Genomic DNA, 26667 nt, shown 5'->3' on the forward strand with positions numbered 1-26667 from the left:
GGAGGAACTGGGGGATGGGAACCGAAACAGGATAAAATTCAGCATGTCCCTGTGAGCTTCAGCAAGGCTTCCCTGAACTCAGAGTGGTTCAGACTCCTCTCCTCTGGTATCAAATTGCTGCCTGCATTATACTCGATTCCACTCGTTTTTTCGTGATCCAAAGCAATGGCTCTTGTTTCCCTTTCTCAGAGAGTCAATTCCTTTGTCCAGCATTCTCAGAAATATAATGGTTTTTATCCCTGCCTTATTTCCCACCACTTTCTCACCTCTCTTCACCATTTGCTGTTGCACAGCCTTTGTGCCATGTGTGTTCACCACTGAGGACTGTTCACGAGCTCCCTTCGAGAAATGCAGAATTAGTGACCGAAGAAGTCAGAATCAAGCCAGTTCAAGATACTTGTTGAGTTCAGCTCCAGATTCAGACACCTAAACAAAGGTGTCTCTGATGGAGGTGTCTCAATGCAAAGAGGGAGTCCAATCTCCCCTTGTATTCAATGGAGATAGAGACAATACAACCACAGAGTCTAAGTAATGACCTTCAGACAGCTCTGGCCATAATGACTGAGGGAACAATTTTTTTGAGTGTCACCTAATGTCATTTGAGATGCCATGAGTACTCTACCTCACTTCAGCTCCCAGCTCAAAAGTGTTCTGGTCTTCTGTGTGCAAGTTTGTCACATCTGCCAGCTCCACGTGGAGGTCTAGAATATCCCAAAGCATCTCAAAGGTTGCTGGATTCCCACCTGTGGTGGTTACACTAAGCCTTCATTCTGTACTGAGTAAAGTAAGGGACATTGTTTAACCATGAACACCCTGGGGTGAGTCTCTACTGAAACCTGCCTGAAATGCCTTGGCAAAGTGCACTGTGATGTGAAGATCTATTCCCTGCTTTCACTTGGATTTTATAGGAGACCTTGGGTAAATCCTTTAAATCTTAGTCCTTCATCTGTCAAATAGGACATTATAGACCTCTACCTTTCTGTGCTGAAAGTAGGTTATGAGATATCTCACCATAAGGACTTCGGGGCTCGTCACTAAAGGAATCTGGGGGGTTAATTCTTGTGATGTGTCATTCAAGGAACAGGGACTTGACTCCTCAATGGTGCTGACTTTGGCCTGTGAGGCACTCTTTGCTTCCTAGCAGGTGATAGGAGGACTTCAAAGGCTGTTGTACAGTTTGAAGACAATCCTAGTCTATGCCAGTCTGACTTGTTATGGGTAGGGGGGAGACAGATCCCACAAATTCAGCCTCATAGTAGCTGACCTCCTCCTGGCTTGAGAATGCCCGGAGATGTGGTTGTGCATGGTGGGAATGTTCCACTCCCGAGACTAAAAACAGAGTGGGAGGAGTGGGAGTGGTTTTTTTGAAGTGATTTCAGTTTTTACCCAACCTCATCCCTTTGATAAACAAACCTTGGGAGGGGGCTGAAACCTACTCATCGTAGATGAAGGTGCGTCAGTCACCATGAGCAAAACTCATAATCAAAATAAAAAGTTACTTCTCATATGATCCAACTTTCCAAGACTTTTTGTTCTAGTTATGATTGGAGAGATCTCTGTAGTTGGCTAGAAACAAGGTCTGGAGAACTGGAGGGTCAAAAAAGAGACAGTTTATCCCACAGTCTGTGAGAATTGTAAATTGTGCAAAGATGTCACAGGGAAAGATGGTAACAAGAAAGTTGTGGTCAAGATGAACAAAAGTACTGTGTCATTTAAGTCTTTATGAAATAGCCAGGGAATAATTTCTGTGGCAACACAGTAAGAAGGACTGTAGAACTCTTCACATCACCTCATGATTCCTGCTGACATCCACCTATGGGATCTCACTGCCTTACACCCAGGTCCATCACTAGGATGCCAAAACTGACATTCACCACAGACTCTTGAATTTTCAAACAACAGCAGCAATATGTCAAAATGTCTGGAGATACTCCATTGCCTCCCTCATATCTTGGTGCAAACAAGGAGACAATGAGCTGTTTGTGAGGGTAGGACTCATCCCGCCTGACTGCCTGTGCTCGCGCGTGCCCTGGTAAGGGTTGGAGTCAGACACCTTGGGAGCATGAGTCAACCACTCCTTGTCCCACACATGGATCTTAGGACAGGGTGAATCACTTTCTGGGGGTGTCTGCCTCTCTCTGCTGACTGGCAGAGATGTTCAGATGACTATCAGCAGGCAGGGACCGTGCAATGTGAGTGACTCAACACACGTAATCTCAGCTCTGTACAATTTACAGCCCTGGCTGTGATTAGTGGAATGTTCTTCACCGAAAACGTTACAGAAAAGCCTTTCTGTGTAAACTGAGGGGTTGTTTCAGGTGTATTTTAGCCCTCTCTCTACTCTAGAATAAATGAGCCCAACAGAAACATTTTTAAGCCACGGTGACAAATCTGTCTCCTGAGGGTTGGTGCTGCTTGAGTTTCAGAGTATAGGTACACCTAATGCCCAACAAATTTCTAGTAAAACATCACTAAAATATACATGTCTCTAGTAAAACAGCAATAAAATAAAAAATAATTTTTTTCCTGTTAATCAGGGAAAGTGTTTAAACTGAATAGCTAAAAGGTACTGCAACAAACAGTACTTACACACATAACTTTAAAATTGTGTGGCATCACTCAGCCTTCCAGGACTGTTAATTATATCTACCAAAAATGTAACACATCTGGAAGGTTAAAAATATATCTCATCTACATCTGTTTGGGGCTGAGGATGTTCACATTCAGAAGTTTCCATCCAGACTGAGGGAGCTGGGCATGTTTAGTCTGGAGAAGAGAAGACTGAGAGGGGATCTCATAAATCCATATAAATATTTCCAAGGCGGGTACCAAGAGGATGGTGCCACTCTTTTCAGTGGCAGGACAAGGAGCAATGGCCATAAACTAGAGCACAAGAAACTCCATCTCAACATGAGATAGAACTTCTTTCCATTGAGGGTGGTAGAGCACTGGAACAGGTTGTCCAGTGTGGTTGTGTAAGTTTCCCTCTCTGGAGACATTCCAAACCCACCTGGATGAGTTCCTGTGTCACCTGCTCCAGGTGACCCTGCCTTGGGAGGGGGACTGGACTAGATGGTCTCCAGGGATGCCTTCCAACCCAAACTATTCTGTGATTCTGTGATTAGAATCCGCAAGTCCCATATCTATTGTTTCTTATTGAGGACTTAGAACTTGGGGGAAATAATGGTTTTCTTAAAGCTGGTGGTTTCAAGCTTCCCTCTTTGATAAGGCCACTGGTCTTACTGGTTTGTGGCTTGTTGGTTTTTTTTTTAAATTTAGTCTGAAATACTAAAGCAGCTGTAAGTCCAAAGGCACAGGATTCAGAGAGATAAGCTGATGGAAGGACACAGTTTTGGTGGACCTGCAGGTTGTGAGAATTCCAGTGAGGGGCAGAGATGGAGCTCTGTCATCCTTCCTGGCCACCTTCCTCATCACCTCTCCTCCAGATATAGATGGGTTGGAAGGAGGCAAATCTAACCCCACTGCACTGTGGGGTGGGCTCCTCAAAAAGAAGAAGATAAAGTCTATAGAGTGAAATCTGAAGAGCCAGTGGATCTTATTTGCATTCCCATGGAACGAGGCCCCTGTGGGCAGAGAGAAAAGAAAACAGGAGAAGAAGAAATTTAGGGGGTTTGGGCATTTTAGCTTTTTAACCCTGAGTAGCTGCAGAAAGATGTTCCTTGGGTTTTTTAGGGTAGGAAAATTAAAATAAGAGCTCGTTGGAACCAGGTGACATTAAGGTCCTTTCCAACCCAGGCCATCCTATGATTCTCTGACTTTCTAATATGTTACACATCAGAGAAAGAAAGGTGTTATTATTTGTTTTGCTTACAACCATAAGGATTTTTCCCTTAGTATTTATAGGTGATGCTCCCAGACAAATCATTGGCCAAGGCTCAACCAAACTATAGCTACCAAATTATTGAACTTCCCAAACATTGATTTTGGTCCATCATCTGTTCCCTCACCTGTAGAACAGTTGTCCAGTGAGCAGCAGTGGGAGTAAAGGAATAAGATGCCAGTGGCTCCTTCTTTTCCCAGGAATCTGTCAATTAATTTTTATTGTGATGCTTTACTCAATGAGTTGTTCAATCTACACTTGTGATGATTAATGTGTTTTTTTTGGTTCGTTTTTAAAAGCCTCTGAAGTGTAGTGGGGAACTATTTTATCTTTCGGAGAAAATAAATTGTTTAAGTGTTGATTGGGATGATGAGTTAGTTGAGATGATGGTTGGTTAAGACTGATTTCCCTTTGGAATATCATAGGGCGCCTTCTGAGGGTGACCCCAGGGCTGGAATTGCAGGCACTGATGGGAACAATCCTCAGGTTCTGAGTGCTTTGGGCAAGAGTGGACCAAATCCAAGGTCTTCTCAGAGGGAGAAGAAACAGGGTTCGAGACCCAACTGTGACTTGGATCTGTGGTCCATCCAGGAGACAAGGCTGGAGATGAGCTACCTCCAATATATGTCTTCAGTCCACCCTGGAACCAGGGCAGGGTATTTTCTGGAGGGATCAGATTCTTTGTTTTGGGGCCATTTGAAGGGTATTGATGAGTGTTGATGCTCCCTGTATTTATATATTTATATGCATAGGACAAAAAAACTGCCTATTTTTCTCAAAGGCAAATGCAAATGGAGATTCCTGAGTAAGGCAGAATCAATGGGAATGTTGCTCATATAACAGTATTTTAGAATAAGAAAGAATCCATGCAGCTGCAGAGAGTATGGATGTCCTGCTCATGCAGTGGTGCATTCCAAGATAAGATTCCTTTCTACAGAAAATAACCTTCATACTTGGGATGAAGCATTTAGATGGGATCTGGATTTCAAATTCTCAAATGTGGATCCAATCAGGATGAGCACAGAGGTTGTTCCCCGTTAAAAGAGAAGAGCTGGGGTGGGGTGGCAGAGCCGGTGGCTCCTGGAGATCAGGACAATGTGTCAGAGAACTCCTGAATGCAGCATCCTTTCCAATTCCCACACTGATATTTCTGTATTTCTCTCCTCCAGACTGTAAGGACAACCTGACGTGAGTTGAACCTTCAGGCTCCCAAGCCTGCCCCCGATGCAATAATTTAGTGAGCAGATGATGTTTTCAACCAAACCTCCTCTCTAACCCAGTGGATCTGTGTGTCTTCCGGCAGGTGTGTCCTCTGTGGCCTCCCTGATGTCCCTGGCTTGGGTGCTAGCCTCCTATCACAAGCTTCTTCGGGACTCTAGGGACGACAAGAAGAGTATGAGCTACAGAGGGGCCCTCATCCATCTCTTCTGGCGCATCTTCACCATCTCATCCCGAGTTATTTCTTTTGCTCTCTTTGCTTCCATCTTCCAGCTCTACTTTGGGATCTTTGTAGTGGTCCATTGGTGTGCCATGGCTTTCTGGATCATCCATGGTGGGACAGATTTCTGCATGTCTAAGTGGGAGGAGATCCTCTTCAACATGGTGGTAGGGATTGTGTACATTTTCTGCTGGTTTAATGTCAAGGAAGGGCGGACTCGATACCGAATGTTTGCGTATTACACGGTGGTCCTGACGGAGAACGCGACCTTGACGCTCCTTTGGTATTTTTACAGAGATCCTGAAACCACTGACTCATATGCCGTGCCAGCACTGTGTTGTGTCTTTCTTAGCTTTGCTGCTGGGATAGCTTTGATGCTGTTATATTATGGTGTGCTGCATCCCATGGGGCCAAGAGCTAAGATCCTTGTCAGCTCCTGTTGCGCCGAGCTGCTCTGGGGCATTCCTTTGCCCCCCGATGTTGAGCCCATGGCGCCCCAAACCCCTGGGTACCGGGGGGCCCAGGCTACGCCCACCAGAGCGGTCACGGAGCAACAGGAGGAACTCACAGCTGACACTTGCTTGCCCGTTTTCCAGGTGAGAGCAATGGTTCCATCTACTCCATCTGGGCGACCCTACCCACCCGAGGGGCCTCTCATTAAGATTGACATCCCAAGAAAAAGATATCCTGCATGGGATGCTCATTTTGTAGACAGGAGGTTAAGAAGAACTATCAACATCCTCCAATATGTCACCCCCACAGCTGTAGGTATTAGGTATAGAGATGGACCTCTCTTATATGAGTTGCTACAATATGAATCTTCACTTTAAAAGCTCCTTAAAGCAAAAGTAAAAGAGGGGACCTTATTTTTGTTTACGGTAAACACAGATCATGAAACAAACACAAACCTTCAGATAAGCTTTCTTTCTGGTTGCTGTATGTATAAAAAAAAGAAAAAAAAGATATTCTCTATGTTTTGTAAGTAAAAACAAAAAGAAAAACTTTTCTTTTGTTTTTTACACACAAGAAACAGTATTTCAACTTCCACACCTAGGATTCACAGGTGGAGAAGGAGGCATCTCCACATCAGTTTTATACCGTACACCAAGTGTAGAACATTATTTATGGGATTGGTGCTGATTGAAAAATAAAAAAAACAAACAAACAAACCTACAACTGCCTTATGCCCTTAGGTGCTGAGTTTCATTAAGTACTGTCACCTTTCTCATGCAAAACTCTTTGATGATTATATGCCAGGAAAAAAAAAAGAAAAAAAAAAACAAAACCAAAAAACCAACTGAAATGCAAACCTTAAAATTAAAAAAAAAATAGAAAAAAAATGAACAACAACAACAACAAAAAGAGAGAAATGTATGAAAAAGAAAAATCCCGTTGCTTTTATTGGATTTAACAGAAAAATAACCAAACCCAAATATCTAAAGATAAGAAAGCAAAGCTGAGACACCCCCAATGGAGTTTGGTTTTTCCAACAGCTGAAAGACAAAATCAGGTCTGTAAGATAATTTGGCAAGGAATTTATAGCACCAGTTGGCCAAGCCTGTGAGCCTTGACCGAGTCGTGTTATGAACATGATCCCACCGTGGAACCATTTTCCTTGTGGAAACGGACCATGTGGAATGGTGGGTTTGCACCAGATTAGTGTGATAATGATGGATCTGATCTTGTTTCCAACAATTGCACGTGATAAAGCACCACTGTCTCCAGTGGAGCAAATACCAAAAGCCTGAGCCCAGAATAAGGCCTGCCACCTTGAATTCTGGAAAATACAGAATTATTGAAATTATTTACCAAAAACATCCTCCTAAAGTCCATTTACACATATCTAATAATAATTATTTCAGTAATAATAAAACTCAGCATAGTAGCAAAAAGCGAGTCAATTTAAAGGCACAATACTTGATCAGTGACTGGCAAAATAATTTGACCTACTGTATCATTTTAAGGCTGTGAAAGGCATACATGTATTATTTGTAATCTCGTGTAAGACCTGTCATGTCTCATTCAGTGCGAGCCTTAAAGTGATTGTAAAGCATCCTTTCGTTCCATTTTGGGGATTTTTGGGTTTTGATTTTTTGTTTTTGTTCTGTTTTGTTTTTAAGGAAAACAAAACATGAAAAGTCGGGATCTAAAAAAAAACAAACACAAAAACAAACAAAAAAAAGCAAACAAACAACAACAAAACAACCAACAAACTTCTTCAAACGGTAATAACCTGTAAACTGACTCACGTCTCGAGATGATTTGGTGCTTTGTATTTTTCGTTGATGTTGTTGTTGTGATTTAGCTGAGAATTCTTCGACTCGGTACATGTGGGGAACTGCTGATAAAAAACTGTCTCGTGTCACCCTCTACTGTAAGTACATGGCGAGAAACAACAAGCAGAGGAGATCCAAGAGTGTAGCGAGAGCATCGTGGTTTAGCTTTAGCCTTCTCACCGCAAGGAGATGCTGCCACCTCCGACGATGGCAAAGCCCAGACGGTCACCTGCCGAGGGCTGAGTGGTTGTCTTGACATTTCGAAGTAACCCACTCGGTGTCTGAACATTCCCATCTCTCCAATTCTGTTTCTGTGCTGGGATCTCTTTGTTTTCGAGTTCGATCACGGGTTTGCGTCTGTCCAACAACACCCTTTTTTCCGTTTCGAGAGTATTGCTCCTTTAAAAGGAATAATCCTGTTTCAGGGCATCTTTTCAATCCCACCATCCCTCTACTTGGGAGGGGAAAAAAACAACAACAACAACAAAATGAGGTATTTTTAAGTGAATGCTGTAGTATTTTCTGTGTGTAATTGCAATTTTTTATTCCAGAAATACTGTAACTGTCTACGGTGCAAAACTCCCATGCTGACCTATTCTGAAGAGGAGATCAGCATGGGGGGGGATATTTTTTAATTATGATTATGATTTTTTTTTTAATTTGAGGAATCAGTTGGTTTTTTTAATTATAATAGTATTTAAAGAAACTAGTACCAATTTTATATAACAGTTTAAAGAAGCTGAATGCTTTCTTCGCCTGAATATACCTGAAGACAAACATTTTTTTCAATCAGTGATCCTTTGCAGTGTTCTGAGAAAATGTTGGGGTTTCTTCAGTTGTTTCATTTTGTTTTGTAAAGGAAACTTTTAACTGGTGTCTGTCCCTTTCCAGGAGGGCAGGACTCACTCACGCCAAACTATAGACACACGGCAAAGTTTATATGAAGCCAAATTGTCACTGGTACTGTAATTCCCAGTCAAACTCCATTTCAGGCAAATGTTTCTGGGCTCTGATTACAACTAATGTGATGGTCACATTTTCATGCAAAGGGAGGGATTTGGTCTTGTCATTCCCTATCTAACTTCCCAGTCCCTTGTTTACTGTGCACATAAATACATTTATATATATGTATATATATATATATATACATGAACTTATATATATTTATACATGAACTTATATATATTTGTGAAAAGTTTTCATTTCCCTTCTCCATTGTCTGTGTCACAAAACCATTCCCTTCTCAAGTGTCCTACTAACATTTCACCCTGTTTCTTCCCTGATCAGTCTCCATAAAAAAAGGTAATTTGTGAAGTGAACTCACTGTCCCCACCTACTGAGTCATAAAAACATGGAGGTGCCCATCCTCCAGCAACAGGCCTGCCTTTTTCCTCCCAGGACTTTCTTTTCACCTACCTTTAATGCTAGTGTAGGCTTAACTCTGATCCAATTCCCTGTGTAAAGAGACTCCTTGGTCCTTCCATGAAGAACTCTCCTCTGCAATCTGCATTTCATTGGCATAAGCATGAGAAAGGAATGGGTGGCAAACAACCCTGCTGTTCCTTGGGGGCCTCTCTTCCAGGAGGTAGCAACCTTATTTTCAAAAGCACCACGAGAAGGTCCCTCTCCCCAGACTTGTCCCCCTTGAGGTCTGGAGATGTGATCCCAGTCGCTGGCCCCACTGAACCGCCGGATGCTGCCGCTTCACACCAGGACAGTGAAAGGAGCCAACGAGCCAAGGCACAGTCACCAAGTGTCGAGGAGGAGACCCTTCAGTGTTGCCTCTCATGAGCAACTTCAGCCTGCCTTCCCTCAGGAACAGGATCTTACTCCACACCACCACACCAACAGCCGTCCTCTCCCTCCCGTGATGGGAGCGGAGGGGCAAAACACTCTGGAAGTGTCCTTACTTCTCAATACAGTGCTAATTTCTCACAACCAAACCAGCTTAACTAAGGGCTTGACACATCCCTGTTCCAAAGTCCTCCTCCTTTGTGGCTCGTAGTGTGGATAACAACAAAGGCAGGGGCCTCCACTGCATGTTAAGACTGTTTCATTACTCTTGGTTGCATAAACTTTCTGCCTCTGTTTCTAGTCCTTTCTTTGAATGACATCCACTGGCATCTTCATCGAGCAAAGGATTTCCAGTGAGAGCCTGTGTCAACCCTGAAGAACTATTTCTTTTTTCAAGGACTCCATTACAGCCTTAACGTAAAGCATGTGCTCTGCCACTACACCCAACGAGTTCACAGTGGACAGTTTGGGGTGGTGACCATTTCCTCTTGGGATTACCTGTGATCTTGTTGCCAAACAGCGCCTTTTGCCAAGCCAAAAGCTCGGGGAGGAAAACTACCCCCAGCTCTTTATTGGTACTAATCCCAGTGCTGAGTCTAGACCTCTCCTCCTGTTTTGTTTATTTTTTGCCCTTTGACTTTCCCTGTGCACTTTTTCCAGGATAGCCAATGACTTGTTTTGGTTTCACCTTGGTTTTAACTCCTCAGCTTAACCCTGGTAGCTCAGTTATACCATGTCCCACCTTCTTGCCGGAAGATAATGAGTGAGGAGGTTTCCAAACTGCCATGGAGAAGGTTGAGCCTGTATTTATTCACATCACAAGATCAGTGGGCAACTTCTCCGGCACATTTGTGCTGCTGGATCCACCCTGGAATATCTAAACCAGCCAAATGTGCCATGCCAGGGCAAAGCTGAGGCACGAGGGCTCCACCATCCCGACTGTTAGACTCTTCAAACCTTCCCTGGCATGGTTTTGACCCACTCCAACGAGCCCTGGACTCGGGCACAGCTTCCCCAGGCATGACCAGAGACCATCCCCATCCAGCAGTTTGGATGCAGCTACTCTGCATCACAGGTGGAAGATTTTAGCAGTGTGACTGGGACCAGCACTTCTCAGTTGGCCTCGTGGCCAGAATGGATCCTGGAAGTGCTTAATTTACTAATAAAGATGTAACTCTGTGCCCACAGACCAGGATTCAGGACGTGGTGGAGAACGTCAGCTCCGATCTGGCATTTTTCTGTTTTCTGCCCAATTCAATGGACAAGTTGTTTTTCATTTCACTCTGTTCTTTTTGCTGAGGTTGTTTTGCAAACAGCGTCACTTTTATCGCTCTGATGTCAACCCATCCATCCCTCCAACCATGTCAGATGGGTGGCATGTTTACTGTGATAGTGTTATACAACCATAGGCAGCTAATTCGGAGACAGGAATGATTCAGACCAGACCAAATCAACAATGGAAATACAGGAATTACAAGGTCCCTGCCCATGCCCTTGTCATGCTTTGCCACCCACACAAGGCATTTATCTGCAGCTTTTCCAACCTGAACTGCAGAAGAAGAGCCAATGTTGAATAATTACCAGTGAAAACTGCAAGTGAGCCACTGATTTCGAGTGTAAATATATATATTTTCAGTATTTGTGATTGGAGCTAATTTTCTGCTTCACCCCGTCCTTCTCTGCACCTGCCAAAAGTCAGCACTCATTTGCATGTATTTTTATTTAAAGCTGACTGGATGAAAAAGGACAAAATTAATTCCAGGCTTTAGTCAATGGTCTGCTAAAGCCTGGCTCATCAGGGGAGCATTGCTATTGACTTTCAGAGCACAATCTCCCTGTGCTCTTCAGCTATATTTCTGTACACACAAGATTCACTTCACAATTTACCCTTCCCTCGGTCCCCTGCACGGAAATGCATGTTCTACCTGTCACCCGCACACCTGACTAAACCTCCTGAAGAAAATGTGGTCTGAGGTTCGTCCAGCATGATTCCATTGAAGCTCAGAGGTGCTTTGAAAAGGAAAACTTACTACTGTGCATTTGCAAAACCTTTTAGTGCCTGCTTGCTGGGCAGCTTGGGCAGGAGACAATTTGGAAGCTGCCGGAGTCAGCGGAAAATTGTGGAGACAGGCTTTTTCTAGGGATATTTTCTTCTTTTACTGGGTTTGCTTTTCTCTGGGTTCTGTTCAGATTGAACGTGGTCGTGCAAAAGAAAACCCACCAGAAAACAAAACCCCCAAATAACCAAGACAAAACAAGGTCTCTGCCAATCCCCACAGAGGCTGAGGTGGAGGGTGGTAGGGACAATGTGAACTCCGTTGTGTACCCTTTGTTTGCTGAAGTTTGCATGCTGTTATTTTGGCAGTTGTCTCAAGCCCTTGGGCTTGGTTGTTTTCCCAGGGTTCTGACTGCTGGTTTTCATTTTTCCTTGGAGCTCAGGTGTATTCTGGTGCAGAGAATCTCAGCCTGGTTTGAATGAGAAGATTTGAGGCTATCCCAAATAGACGTGGGCAAACCTTTCACTGTGTGCAGAACGCATTTCCAGACCTTTGGGTACCTGCTAGAGATTGTTGCAATCCACTTATTTCTCCATGAGCACGTTCAGAATCGCTTCATTGTTCTGTTGTGTTTGAATTTGGGAATAACGGTGTGGTCACTCTTTTCTGTCAAGGTGTGATGTGAAGAAAGGTAGGAGAGCCTTCCTGCTGTGCTAGATATTGCCTGTGTTCAACCCTTGTTTCCTTACTTGAAGCTCAGACAGTAGGATAATGAGAAAAATGAGAAAATGAGCTGACAGATCGCTGCATATGTTCCACTGGCTCTCCACTGATGAGGAGGGAGGTAATTGGTGACGATCAAAATAAATCAGCATAAACCATCTGGACCTTAGTGGATATTCAGGCATGCACAGAACCCAATTGGAAAGTGATGCTGTTGATAAAATAACGTGACCTCTCCTTTCCTGTTGTATATTGAAAAACTAAACACCAACCCGAAACAAAACGTTTGACAAAACCTTGCAAAGCAGACAAAATTATCTGAGGGCATAAATTTTCCTCTCCCCTCCTCATCCCTTTGGGACACATGCAGCACGGCAACTGTTTGAAAACCAGGCACTTTGTAACGCGCGGAGTTGTTTGGATTTGTGCAACGCCGTGTTTGTCAGATGGTGTTTTACAGCCAGCGTAGAAAAGTGGCCACGGTCTAAAAGTCATTGCAGATTTTTCGGGTGACAGTACTCCTGGGTTTCGACCCCAGCTCTGCCACGAAGTTGCTGTGTAACCTTGGGCAAGTGATTTAACCTTTCTGTGCCTACAGTTTACCCATCTGTACATGGGTATAATAATATTTACCTACCTCACAGGGGTGTTGTGAGGCTTAAGTTAATGTGTGTGAGAGGTGCTGGAAGTGCGCCGTAAAAATTTCATTCTTGTTGGGTTTGTGCTGTTACGGGGAAAGAGCAGTAAAGGGGTTGGTTACAACAAGCAGAAGGAAAACCTGCATGTGTTGACAAAGTGATCTTAAGTCTTTTCTCTCCCCAAAAGCAAGGAACGGAGAAAATTGTGTTGAATAGCCTTGCTTTCCTGGTCAAATGTAACAGCACTGTTTGCAATATTATTTTCTTACACAACAGGTGACCTTTCCCTTTTCCTTGCTGTTTCTGGAAACTTGAAACTAAAGATGACAAAAGTATTTCTGAACCGAACAGATTACTGATGAATACTTGAATTTCTTTAAAAGTCGCTCTCATCAGCCACGGTTAATGTGCACTAATCTTTCAGTCATCAGCTTCCATCTGAATACAGTGAAAAATTTGCTCACGCTGTTTTGGAATAGCCTGGACCTTATTTGGGAGGCTGGTATTGCTGAGGACTCTTGTAGGCATGGGAAAACTAGTGTCTCAACTGATAAACATGTGAAAATAACCCTTTTTTCTTTCTGTTTTTGCCTTTTACGTTTCTTGACTGCCTAAGACAGCACAATAATTGCAGTTTACTCAGTTGTACAGTAGCTTTTTTTTTTGAAGTTTCCTTACACAAAGGGTGAAGGTGGGATGTGAAAGGATAAGTCAGACCCAACGCTGCTCCGGCGTGACTCTTCTCGGAGTACCCACTTTCCTGGAGAAAAACCTGTGCCACCTCCAGAGAGATCAGACCAGGCCTGCCTTCACCGTCCTCCCACAGGCAAAACTGCCCTTGCCACCCACAGGAGTTTTGGCTGTTGATCCATCGAGGTGGATTCACCCCTGGTTGAACCCCAAGCCACTCGGGTGAAAGCCGGGACAGGTTTCTGTAGAACGAGGGAAGGGATCCAGTTCATTGCTCCAGATTTCACCACTGGTCAGATAATTCAGAAGGGCCAAAAAGCATGTGATAGAAAGCCTGGGTTTGTTTTATTTTTGTGTTTTAGAACTGAGTGTTTTTATTGTCTAAGTGTCCTGACCATTATATGATGTCTCTTTTGGAAATGCAATGCCAGGCAGGACTCCCTGTTCCCTTTTAGAAAAGCTTTGTGAAGTCTACTCCCACACTCCTTACTCAGGCAAAACTCCTGGGTTTTGTTGTTGGGTCTCATTTTCTTTCCTGAGTAAGGACTGTGAAGTCTGGTCTGTTTTGGAGAACTAGGTGGTGTTTCAGGTGGCTGTTGTCTTCTCTAACCCAAGACTTACCTTGCATGAAGCAAGAAGGAAGCTCTGTCTTGGTCTGCCACGTACCTTCCCCGTCCCTTCTCTGTACCCACCATGGGGAGGGGAGTTCAAAACCTTCTGGCTACATGGGCCAGGCTCTTCCACCTGAATTTCCAGGCAGCTGCACATCTTCCTGCTGGGGCAGAGCAAATTCAGAAGCCCCACTCTTGCAGATGGGCCATTGATCATCTGCATCGGCTTTGGGTCTGCTCCTTCCCCATCCTTCTCCCCAGCTGTTTCTTTGCCCTGTTTTAAGCACTCAGCTCGGTGCTTCTGGGTTCTTTTTACTGTTTCTGTTCCAAAAAATTATTGAAGTTGGGAAAAAAAACAGCAATGTAACTCCTTCGGTGCTATGCTAACTGCTTTATTTGACCCAACCAAGTGCTGGCCAACTTATAGATATTCCCTCTTTGTCCTAAGAAGCACCACACATCTGTGTCTTGAACAGTGATGGACTGAGAGGGGTGAGAGAGGGCAAGTGTGGTTTTGAAAGCGATTAAAGTCTCATGTGTATCTAGTAGAGAAAAAAGATGTAGATGCAGACTGCTTTCAAAGCTGTTTATTGCCCACCTGGTGGAATTAAATAGGATATAGCCTATAAGGTATTGAGGGCATTATATATATAGATAGATATTTAAAAAAAAAGACAAAAAGTTCAATTTATCAATAAATCACCCTTTAATTTTCCTGAAAAATGTACTGCTCAATAGGGAAAACATCTGGCTGTGCTTGCACCTGGTTATTTTGCTATGACCCACTCCAGCAGCGGGAGGAGAGAGAATTCCTCCTCCTCCATATTAAGCCTGATATAAAACGGGTGGCTATGAATTTTCAGGATGAAAGGGACTAATCAACATGTATGTCTGTGTCTATATCCCCAGTCCTGTGGGAATATGGACAAGCATACATGCCATGTTACTGCAACAGTATATATGTTTTAATATATATGAACACATTGTGAATTCCAAAGGGCTTTTTTGAGATGAGGAAGGTTGCTCCTGGTGCGAGGTGCTGGCAATTTGGGATTTGCAAGCAGGGTTGAAATAAACATTCCTTGTATGTTTTTTTTTTTTATATCAAAAGACCATCAGAAGCTTAAAGTCCATCTGAGGAAGTGCTGTACCACCCGATCTTCCACTTCTTAAGAAATTTGGAAGCCAAAATCAGACCAAAAATAAGGGTCAGTATAAATCAGTAAAGCTCCATTGATGGCCAGGTGCCTCCTTACAATCCTCATGCTAAAACCAGTAATTTCTATTGGTGCCAGGGAACCCAAATTGGGCCCTATTGCTCTTTTTCTAAGCCTGTGATAAAAGATTTCATGTTTAAGCTTGTAGGTTTTGCCAAAGCCCAGGCAAAACTTGGACAAAAGCAGGAGTATCTTTCCAAGTAGAGCCATCTGAGTGTGGCATACCCCGATCACATGGGGGCTTTGTAGTCCTGAGGAAGAGATAGTTTCTTCTTTCACCAGTATCACCATTACAATGAGAACAGCCCTGTTAATACACACAGCAAACAGAGCCCTCCTTCGCAGGGATTAAACCCTCCAAATCTGTTTTCAAGCCCTTAAAATTCAAATGCCACTCAAAGGGAATGATTATTGTTTTCCCTCCAGATGCCATTCCCGCTCATCAGTCACAAGGACAAGCAGCTCATATTTTCCTTTCTAGCTGTATTTACCAATAAAACTCACTACCAGTGCCAGAACCTCCTTCCCTCAGAGCCAGCTGAACACCACCTGCAAACCGCCCCCGCCTTTCCTCCCCTCCTTCCACTTTCAGAGCAAACACTATTCCTTCCTAAATGGCGAAGATCCAGGACAAATGCCAGCCGATTACACCTACAATCTGTTCTCCTTAGGATTTTGTTTCAGTTTCTGAGGGCAGTCGAGTACACACAGGGACACGTGCCCCCAGAAATTTCAGTGGCCTGAGGTCGAAGCTGCTTGACTTCAACTGGGTGATTCTTGGGCTTGTCTTGTGCAGGGCCAGGAGTTGGATTTCCATGATCCTTGTGGGTCTCCTCCAACTCAGAATATTCTGTGATTCTATGATTCGATGAGCTGACACTGCTGTGAGAGAAACTATAGACCAAGTGTTCCCCAGGTGACCCCCTCAAATTGCTACATGTTCACATCATTCCCATAGAACCTGTTTTGTTCAATAATCACTGAGGGTATCGGTCAACAAATTTATGATGGATAAGTAGTAGGGAAAGTGGACTGGTTTGTACTTATCCATAGACCTCCCAGAACTACTCGAGGAATTAAACAAGCCTTAAATTGGGTGCAATTGCAGCCATTTGGAGGAGAGCTGTGATGGGTGTTTTCTGAAAAAATGGCTTAACAGGTGTCACAGCCCAATCCCCTTGGTCCCCATCTTTTCTGTGTAGGGACAGTGAGAGGGAAGAGATTTTACACCGAACATCAAAGTTTGCCATTAGTTACAAAATGTGCCTCCCTCCCAAAATGGATCTAAAACTTGAGGGGGTTTTTTTTGTGGAAAATATTTTCCTATCAGAAAATAACCAATGGTTCTGGTTTATGTTTCTGCTCTGCAAACTTTTACCATTCCAGCCTTTTGTTCCAATGATGAACGGGAATTAGTTTCAAAAGTGTTTCATTTACTCAGGGAAGGACTATTTCACATCTTGGTTTTGATGACTTTCACTCAAGTCATCGGGCCAAGTTCAGACCATTCCACTAAAGCTGATTACCCAGTATGAAACCAGTATGAGATAACAGATAGGGAGAGGTTCTTGATGGTCTCCTGTGTGTTCCTTGTTCCAGACTAATAGTGTTGTGATCAGGAACCTGACAGTGTGCTCCATCATGGGTTTGTTCCCTTAAAAACAGGATTTCCACAGAAAGGTTCTATATTTTGGAGGCTTTGAATGACTTTCTGATTGCAAGGAAATGTCATCCCTTTGTTGTGTACATTTTTTGGTGCACTGTCATATACAGAAGGCAAAATCATGGTGCCTGAAGATCCGCATTTTCTTTCCATCTCTGCTGTGGGCTGTTGGTTGGAAGAGCCAAGGGGATTTTAGGGTTATCTCTGTTGGCAGGTGAAATATGTTCCTTAGTACCACTGGCCTGTTTTCCAGGGCATGTGATATGGGAATGGTCAGGCTGTTGCCTGGTTCCCATCAGCAATCCCAGCTCCAGCCCTGGATCTCTGCCACCCTTACCCCGTGCATTTAAAGATCTTTCTCAACCCTACTTCTTGCAAAGCTCTTCCGATTGAAAGGAATCCTATAAGTCCACAGTACCTCCTCAAATTAGCTTTCATCCTGGGAGAGTTTTTGATTAGTGAATTTTGATACTACTGGAAAATTGGCACAGCCACAGAGAATAGCACAATTTAAATACTTCTATTGCAGAAGTGCCACTTTTCCCATAAACATTGAAATTTTACTAATCACTGCTGGAGCTCATTGTTAACACTCAAAAGCTGGAAAACACTCTTGCACTTGATTCCTCAGATATACTTTCTTCAAGGAGAACAAATTCCGCAATCACTACAAAGTGGTCAAAAGAAGTTGTTACAGCAGAACACCTGGGGGTTGGTTTTTTTTTTTTTTGCTCTGTGCCTCATCTGTAAATTGTGAAGTGTAGAGGTTCCCTCACAAGGGTGATGTGAGGATTATTTAGTCAGTGTTGGTGGAACTTCTTCAAGACTTAAACATCAAAAGCACTGCAGGGCTGTGATGGTGGTGGGCAGAGCAGGACCAAACAATCCACCATGTCACCTTTCCCTTGTCTCCATGTAGCTCAGCAGACACAAAGAGAGAAGTTGATCTGAAATGTCACATTAAGATTTTGGGAAGTGCTTTTCTCCATCCCCTGAAATGCCCCACTCTCCCTTTGTAAAGTATTCAAGGAAGTCAACTGAGAAACCAGGGATTTGGCACAGTCCCGGTGGGCCATGGAAAAGAAAGCAGAGATGGAAAGAGTGTGTGTATCTTCAGGTGCATTCCCAAGAGTTCATGCCACAGGCATGCCCACGTCTTATTCTTCACCCTAAATCCTGTCTGGTTGAAAATCTTCCAAAGGAGAAGCCTGCTCACCACAGACCCTCTGGATCAGGCACATCAGGCAGAAATAATGGCCTAAGCTTTCCTAGGAAGAAGGACATTTTTTGTTTATTAAGCTTGAAACTTAGTCATGCCCATACCTTGAATTTGCCTTATTAACCAAATTCAGCCCATTCTGAATCCAGGTGAAGATGCCCATCCACCCAAGTCCGGATCAAGTACCTGCCAGTTCAACTGGGAGAGTTTGGCTCCTTCCTAGGTCACTTCTCTACCTGAGCCATCCTTCCTGGGGGTCTAGAGAGACCACGATCTGAAATTATACCCCCACGAGTAGATATGAATGAAGAAGGGAAACTACTTCAAGTCCTGCCACAGGCAACTCCATTTGTCCACCACAGGTGTTCCAACACCATTTCAGCTTCTGCCAGAAGCCACACACGTGGTGCTTAGGCAAAACAGGGCTGCCAACACCCTCTGCTCTGAGCTGGTCAGGAGAAGTGGCAGAGGGCAGAGCTGACCCTCCTCTACATCCAGAGAGTGAATTCCTGCTAAACTCGTTGGCGTTATCTTTACCTTGGTGCGACGCCGCTGACAGCAGCTGTCGGAAGAGTTAGGGATTTTTTGATGGGATGAGCTGACAGGTGTCAACATGATGCAAAACTGGTGCTATTAACTTGGCATAGAGTGCCTGTGAGTCTCTTCTCTTTCTTTTTCGATCACCAAGCAATGACCTTATGCTTGGGGAGCCTGTTGTTGATAGACAACAGTGTCTGCAGCGACTTCTTTCACGGGAGGGCTCTGAGTTTGTGCTCTGTCTCGTTCCCCAACTCTTCCTCTATTTTATACATCTTGGAGGTTAATGTGACTGTATGTTTGGACATGAATTTATGAGCAGAAGAAATAGAGCAAGGGCCAACACAAGTGTTTAGTGCATGTTGATTGAGTAGGGAGGGAATGAGAAGCAGGGGTTAAGACCCAGACGTGCAGGTTTTATCTCTGCCTCAGTTTGGCAGGACTTTGCTAAACCCATCAAAATTGTTGCCTGTGCCCAGGACATTTTATTCTCTGGGCTCCCAGGGAGTGACAGATTGAGATATTCAGGGTAGGACTCTGCAGAGAGATGAGATCAGACTTGCTGAGTGCCTTCAACTTCCCTGGTTTAGTGGAAGCGGAAGGCATCCAGCAATCCCAGGAGGGATCCCACGTCAGGCTGTGCCCTTTTTATGTGAGATCATTCTCTGAGCACTCAAAGTTCAGTTCTGCTTCTCTTACATCCATGCAAACATGTTGAACAAGGCAAAATGTGGCCATTTTAATTTAGGGAAGGCTGTTAAAAAGTATCCAAAGTGCTAAATAAGAGCTCGCAAAATCAACATGCCCCTTAAAGGACCAAATTCTGGTCTCAGTCTCCCCAAGGCACCAGCCCACCCTGCATAAACCCTGGTGTTTTTTTCTGGGAAAACCCTTGTTTTTCTGTCATCAGCAAGGCCAGAGTTTGGCCTGGCCCCACCTGCCCTCAGTAACTCCAAAAGGCTCTCTGTGTTTGTTGACGGTGGCTTTGTTAGGGCAGCAACATTTGAACTCTCAAAGCCTCGTGGTGCCTTTTCTTGTGGTGCTTTTACCCTTCACAGGACTTCAGTCAAGGCAACCACTTGCATCCAACAGCAACGCCAGTACTTGTCCTCTGTATTAGGTGCCAGTGCAGTAACAGACTTTAATGTATACTTATATAAATATAGATAGATAGATAGATTGCTATAGTTATAATTATATATATATAACTGAGGTTCTGATGCCCCTGCAGGAGGAATGGACCATTCCTCTGCAGGAGTACACACTGCTCGAGTGAAACCAACAGCTCAACGTCCTGTAAAGTGTTACAACCTTGGCAAGGAGCTTCTCTTTCCCACGTTTTTATTTTTTGTGGCTCCCTTCTCTCCTCCTGCCCCTCTGAAACGCACTCAGCGAAAGCTGCTGTTTCACATATAGAAACTTTTTCACACATCATAGAAACTTTTTTGTAATTTCTCAGCATTTCTCAAAATCTCAACACCTTCCTGCTGCTGCAGGATGGGGAGGTCTCCCCTTGCCGTGACAGGGGTTGGTGAGGCAGCATTCCAGGGCAGAATCCCAGGCAGCATCCTTGCCTTTTTTTGGCACCAAGGTGATGCAACTCACCTTGTGGCCAGCGCTGTTATTGCCCCCGAGCAAAACCATCAGCTGTTGAGCCTCCCTGTCTCAGCTACCCCAGCCAGACACCACCTCGGGGTATTTTTTTTTCCCTCTTTGGATGCTCGGTTTTCCATGTGAGCTGAGCAGCCCTCGCTGTTGGGAAGGAGGGAAGCGAAGGCATTGCTTTGCTCACATGAGTAGTTCTACCTGACTTCAGGGGGGAGAGGGTTTTTTTGTCAAAATACTGCTGGGTTGGGTCAATTATCACCTTGTTGTTACCTTTGATGTATTGCTGAAAGCAGAGAGAGGTGGCAGAACAGATGTTGAGTGAAGGTATTTTCTCCTGAAGGGAACAACACCAATAATACTGTAAAAGGTGCTAGAATCAAACCTCATTTTATATACTTTGGTTCTTAGAGATAAAAAAAAAAAATTAAAATACACAGTATTCTTCCTGTGCAGCCTTACTGTAGATTGTTACAACCAACTCATTATCCAAAAGACAAAAGAACCCAAGTGAAAAGGTTAAAAAAAAGACAAAAATGAAGCGATCCTGTATAAAGTGTAACAAATATGACTTTCCTATATAAATGTAAATGATCAGACATATATTAAAATGCACTCGAGGCAGGCAGCAAGCGTGAAAAGCTTTTGAAGTATCTTTTTTAATGCACAACACCTGTCTTTGTTCCTTTGGCTGGTGCAAGAGGGAAAGTGCCAAGTGGCTTCTATTTCCTTTACATTCTGTTCGTGATTTTTGGGAAAAGGAAAGAAGGTTGGAAAGAGGGTAGGAGGTTCAGCCCGCATGAAAACCTGGAATATTCATCTCAATTTTATTTGTTTGGTTTTGTTGTTAGTGAACAATGTTGGTGTTTGGACTCACAATTCATTTCTCAAATGCTTTTCAAAGCTTTGTTGCCTGCCCCAGGTGCTGAGCATAACTCTTACCTCAAGAAAGCTTATTAAAAATGAAAAAAAAAGTCAATTGTTTTTTCCCATCTCTGGAAAATTAAAGCAAACAAATGACAACAACAATAGAAAAAAATAATAATAATAGTAATTTAAAAAGCAAACAAACAACCAGCAGTGAATGAAGAAATGAAAATTAAAAACAAAAGAAAGAAGTCAAAGCAGAGGTTTGGTGATCAAACCGAGCCATTCTGGTGCTTTTCCCCTTTTTGTGTTGCTAATGATCAAAATTACATGAGATGGGCTTAGACAAGTCTGTGGTCTTAGGATGTAGCAAAAAATGTATTTAAAGAGAATACAAAATTTGCATGGAACAAACTCTGATGGAACATTTAAAGAATGGCTGTTTCGGTGTCAGACGTTCAATGTTAGCATGTGTGTGTGCTGTAAATACCTTTTCATGTGTGACATGTACAGTTGACTGAGGAAAAAACAAAAGTATGGAACCGAACAAAAAAGAAAAAATAATAATCAAATGCTATTTTATCAGATGATGCACTTTTTCACCTTGATGAGAAGCCACTGTTCACAACTATGCAATCTTCCAGTTTCTCTCTCTATCTCCTCTCTCCAACCTCAAATTTCCCAACTATTTTCCATAACCTAAACCGTTTTTTCTTTTGTACAAAGAAACACAAAAAAGTTCCAAACTCTGTTTCAAGGTGAGAGTGCTACTGTGACTTTTCTCAAACGATAAGAGCTAACAAACAGACAAACAAAAGGGGTTTGGTTTGGTTTTGTTTTTAAGAAAAAGGAGGTTCGGACATGACCCTCTTTATGTTCTCTAAGTGAATCGATGTTTTCTACATGTGCCAGGCTTCTGTTGACCGGGTTTTCTTTGGGTTTGGTTTTGTTTCTTGAGTCATTTTTTTTTTCTCTCCCTCTCCTTTGGGTTTTAGGATTTATTTTTTTTTTTATTTTATTCATTTCCTTAAATATATATATTTTTTTTTATTCTGGTTTTGTATTGTAGGTATTGGGGATGTGAAGATGAAGGTGAAATTTGGCTTAACTCCAAGTGTTCTAGTACATGTGTGTGCTATATGTACATAGTTTTCTACATAGAAAATTTTACGCGCTTTTTAACGCACTTTACGACTTGTATGTACAAAGTTGTCTATATAGAAAATGTAGTGAGTGTTACCTGACCCTCAAAGAAGAGCATTTTGATTCTATGACTAAGAGGAGTTAAGATGTTTGAGTATCTCACCCGTGTGTGTGTGTATTATATACTATATTATATATTATAGAAATATATAATAGTGTATGTCCATGGTAGGGTGTGTATAACATATACACACATCCAAACACAGGATCATGCCCATCTATACCATTGAAGTAGAGGTTTTGTAGTTCTTTAAGCTGTAATAAATAGCCTGACTCTACTGGGTAAATTTTTCCCTGTCCTTAGATGGGTAGAAAGGTAGAAAATCATCTAGAAAGGTAGAAAATGTCTAGAAATTTTCTAGAAATTGTCAGGAAATTGTTAGGAAAGGTAGAAAATTCTCCTCCCCCAGTTCATATTCCTGGGAGAATTTAGCCTTGAGAACCTTTCTTTCCCCACCCCAGTTTACCAACAGGTGCTGAGGAGAGTGTTGGTGAGGAAACAGGGTCGTCCAGTGATGAGCTCAGGAAAACACGCGCCCACGAGATGCTGTCACGTCCCCCGCCCACCACTGACTCACCTCGCAGCTTAGAGCATCACTCCCACTTCTCTGTGCCTGTCAAACTGGGGTTGCTGTTGCTTACCAAGCCTTTAAGCACTTTGCACTCATGGTCCTCCTCTGCAGATACCGCGGGGTCCCTCTCCATGACGGTGGGAGGCGATTCGGGCCAGTTTACGGTGAGATCTTCACCAACCTACCCCTTGTCCTCCATCTCTCTTCTGTTCAGGAAGCCAATGCTGCCTCCTTGGGCCATGCTTCGACCTGCATCCCCTCACCATGATTTTTTAGGTGTTGTTCTTTTCCTTCCTTCCTCTCAAGGCTTCCCCACCTTGAGAGGTAGAGTCCATGATGTGAACACTCCTCAAATCCTTTTATCGGGTTCTCCTCAGCCTCGGTACCTCCAGGTGCTGAAACAACTTGGCCAAGGGCAAAACCCTGGGTTGCAGCCATCAGCCCACTCTTGTCTGATACACTACACACAGACCTCATGGTCTGAATCCTTCTGGATGCCTTCCAACTTGAGACATTCTGTGATTCTGTGACCTCAAGTTTCTTGGGGTAGGACAGATGAAACCCCATTTCTGACTCACTCACTGGACACCTGATTTAGTGAAGCTCTTCCAAGTGACCAAGGGACAGCTGTGGATACAGAAAGGACCTTTACAGAAGCTAGTAAAAGCAGGAAGGATGAAGGGAATGGATTCCTGGCACTTCTTCCATGTATTTGTGGCAACACGAGTGACCACATCAGTCTGTGGCATGGTGGGTGCTTCTTTCAGCCAATCTTTTACATTTGAATCCTTACCAAGAACTTCATGTCAGTCTTCCTGCTGAAGTTACAGCCACATTTACCTGAAAACAACAGGAGTGGAAAAGCTGGATGCAGTCTTTCCATCTTGCACAACATCCTGGCTGCAAGTGTTGCCAGTCAGTTGGTTGATCTGTAAATCCAGGTGGGCTCAGAAACCTCCTGTGAGCGTTTAATGTAACTCAGTTCTCTAGAAAGCAGCTTTCACACCTAAGTAATTTACTGTAGTGCATCTCACCCAGCCTTACACGTTGCACATTGTCTATTTAATGGTGTGACACGTGTGTGACACCTCGAGGGTCTCCTTATCTGCTCTTCCTGCACAAACATGGGCTCTTCCCTCTACTGTTGGGATTTGGTCTCTTCCATCTACTGGCAGGTTTTGGGTTTTTCCATTTACTGACAAGTTTTGGGCTCTGGTTGGGGCTGGTGTTTGCAAGGAGCTATAGGTGTCCCTTGGACTTGCTATTAGGATGCTGCCATCTACAGGCTGTGTTAAGGATTATTAATGATTATTAATGATTAATTTAATGATTATTCCATATTTTTGAAGATAGTATTTCCCCCTGCCCCGGCTCACTTTAAGTCAGAACACCTAATTTCCTTTCCTTAAAATGCAGTGCTGAGAGGTGCCCACCTAAGGAGGCCAAGTGCAGTCATCCTCTGCCCCAGTTTCTACTAAAGTTTTAAGGAAAAAAAATTAAGATACTTTCCTAATTGCTAGATTCAGTGAATGGAAGAACAGGGCAAGTTTGACACAATCCATAATCTTTTAACTTCATATACTCTATATTCTTAAAGGAAGTAACTTGCAAAGGTTACTTGTTCCATGACTCACCTAGAAAAATCTATTCAGGGCAAGAAATGTATGGAAGATGTTTGAAAATAAATTTTTCTTCTCTGGGTTAACCAGCCCCTTTGTAGCAAAGCAATGCAATCATCAGAGTCAAAATAGAACCAGATCTGTGTTTCAGTTCAAAATTACTTTTTTTGTGACATGAAAAAACAAATCTTTAAGAATGTGTTTGGCAAACAATAGGAGAAATTCATTTTGTGAAGAAGTATAAAGCCACTTACAGCTTTCAGACCCTAAGAGAGAAAGTATTTCTTGACACACACCCCTGGGTGGGGATGCTTATCCAAAGAGCCTACTGGCTCTATGAGCATGAGATCCAATCCTCTAATTTAGCCAGAAGATCTGTGTGTCTCAGGAGTTATCAAGGTCCATTCCATACTTAGACAGCAAGATACCCCAGGATTAACCAGTTGGTTTCCTGTTTAGATCTGTTATGTGGCCTTTATGTGATTATGTTTAGGTGAGCTGAATCCCACCAAAAGTGGACAGGATTTACCTGCCCATGCTTCCAAAACACTTCCCACCATGGCTTCTCATGAGACTTGTCCTCTCGGTGCTCTGCTAATGAACATTCAAAATTATCTCCTCCAACACAGTTCTGTGATGACTCTGCAGCCCCTGCCACATCCACATCAGTCATTACCCTCCCAGGACTAAAGGAATCAGAGAGTGGGACCCACTCAAGAATTGAGGGAATTTGCTTTTCTTAAGTGCTCCACACTTTCTGTGACCATGTTCTGGTCACTCCAAGGGTTCACAAAAAAACTTTCGAAAATCAATGCACAAGCAATAACCTTTTCTGTGTTTTCCTGAAGGATAAGGTCATTTTCCAACAGGGACTTGTTTAGTAGATTCACACAGCGTTCTGGCAACAATCATGTTGGCCTCTTCTCCTGCTTATTACCAATTTGTTCTGGTCAATTCTCCTCATTTTCTTTAATTCAGCCATGACATTGTAAATTATATAAGAATAAAGCCCAGATTGCCATCATTTGCAGAACAGCTTGGGAATGATATTCCTTCCAGAGTACCCGTTCCTACCTTTGCAAGAAAATTAGGAGATGGTTGAGCAGCAGCAAAGGGGCTTCCTAGTCCAGAGCTTCAAACCTGGTTTTGTCTGTGTCTGTCATAAAGCACCTGAGAGCTCCTTGATTATCCTCCTGATAATGTGGCTCCTGAATGGTTTGAGAGTGTCATGCCCATCCTTTGCTGCATGTGCATGGATGAAGGTGGTCCAATTGCCCTAAGAACTTTAACCAGCCATGCTGGAAACATTGGAAATGTTTTCCTGTATCCAACCTGGTTCTCCCTTGCTGTAGTAAAATCCACTGCCTCTCATCTCCATGTCTTTTCGCCTGTGGAAGGAAGCACCGGCTGCATATTTTCCTGGATTGACGGACTAAATTTAAAAGTCCAAGGCTGTTCTAAACTCCTCCCAAGATGTTGTGCTGAGAATTATCCGAAGAGCCCCAGTCATCCAGGTGCCTTAACAGGTCTCCTTGTGGGAGTGCAGATCCCACCAGGTACCACCAACACCGGTCACTTCAGCGGTACCGTCTTTCTTGCCACGTATCTGCTGTTCCCTGAAAACAGCAACAGAATCCATTAAGGGGCTGCCCTTCTGCTGAAGCCTTGTTTGGTTGGCCACCATCCACAAGTCCAAGCCGATATCCACGAGCACACAGTGCTAGATGCAGCATCGAGCATTCCCAGGGTGTGCTGCTTCCTCTTGGCCATCAAAAAGGAAGGGGAAATGGTTTGTCTTTCTTTTGCTTATGTTCAGCCCCAGTAGATTGCCCTGCTGTGGAGTCCCCCCTCTTTGCCCTCAGGCACTACCCCTAGAACACAGGCTATTTTTCAGAGTTGTTTTATCACCTTTAAAAGTCATGAAAAATCAATGGAAAATTTTCCCTTGGAGACGACTGGTTTTGTAGGAAACGCTTCTGATTTACTCTCCTCCCCGTTCCCAAATGGCATCATTACTAAATGGGCTCTAATATCAATATCAATGTTAGTAGGATCCATTGATCAAGCTGTGAATCAAAGCTCACTGCTGTGTTGGATATACATATGTTAATGACAGTTGTGTTAAGCCAAATTTAACAGCTAGATTCTTCCACATCC

General features: G+C 43.4%; 1 protein-coding gene across 1 annotated transcript in view; it reads left to right on the plus strand.

The window, feature by feature from the left end:
- Window positions 1-6547, plus strand: part of XKR6 (XK related 6) — a 180210-nt gene extending 173663 nt beyond the window's left edge. The window contains exon 4 of the mRNA XM_027665087.1: window positions 5145-6547. Coding sequence (XP_027520888.1) covers window positions 5145-6109 — 965 coding nt within the window. The 3' untranslated portion in view covers window positions 6110-6547. The remainder of the gene's footprint in view (window positions 1-5144) is intronic.
- The last annotated feature ends 20120 nt before the right edge of the window (window positions 6548-26667 follow it).

The sequence above is a fragment of the Corapipo altera genome, unplaced genomic scaffold, assembly GCF_003945725.1.
Source record: "Corapipo altera isolate COAL_440 unplaced genomic scaffold, ASM394572v1 164, whole genome shotgun sequence".
Taxonomy (NCBI): Eukaryota; Metazoa; Chordata; class Aves; order Passeriformes; family Pipridae; genus Corapipo; species Corapipo altera.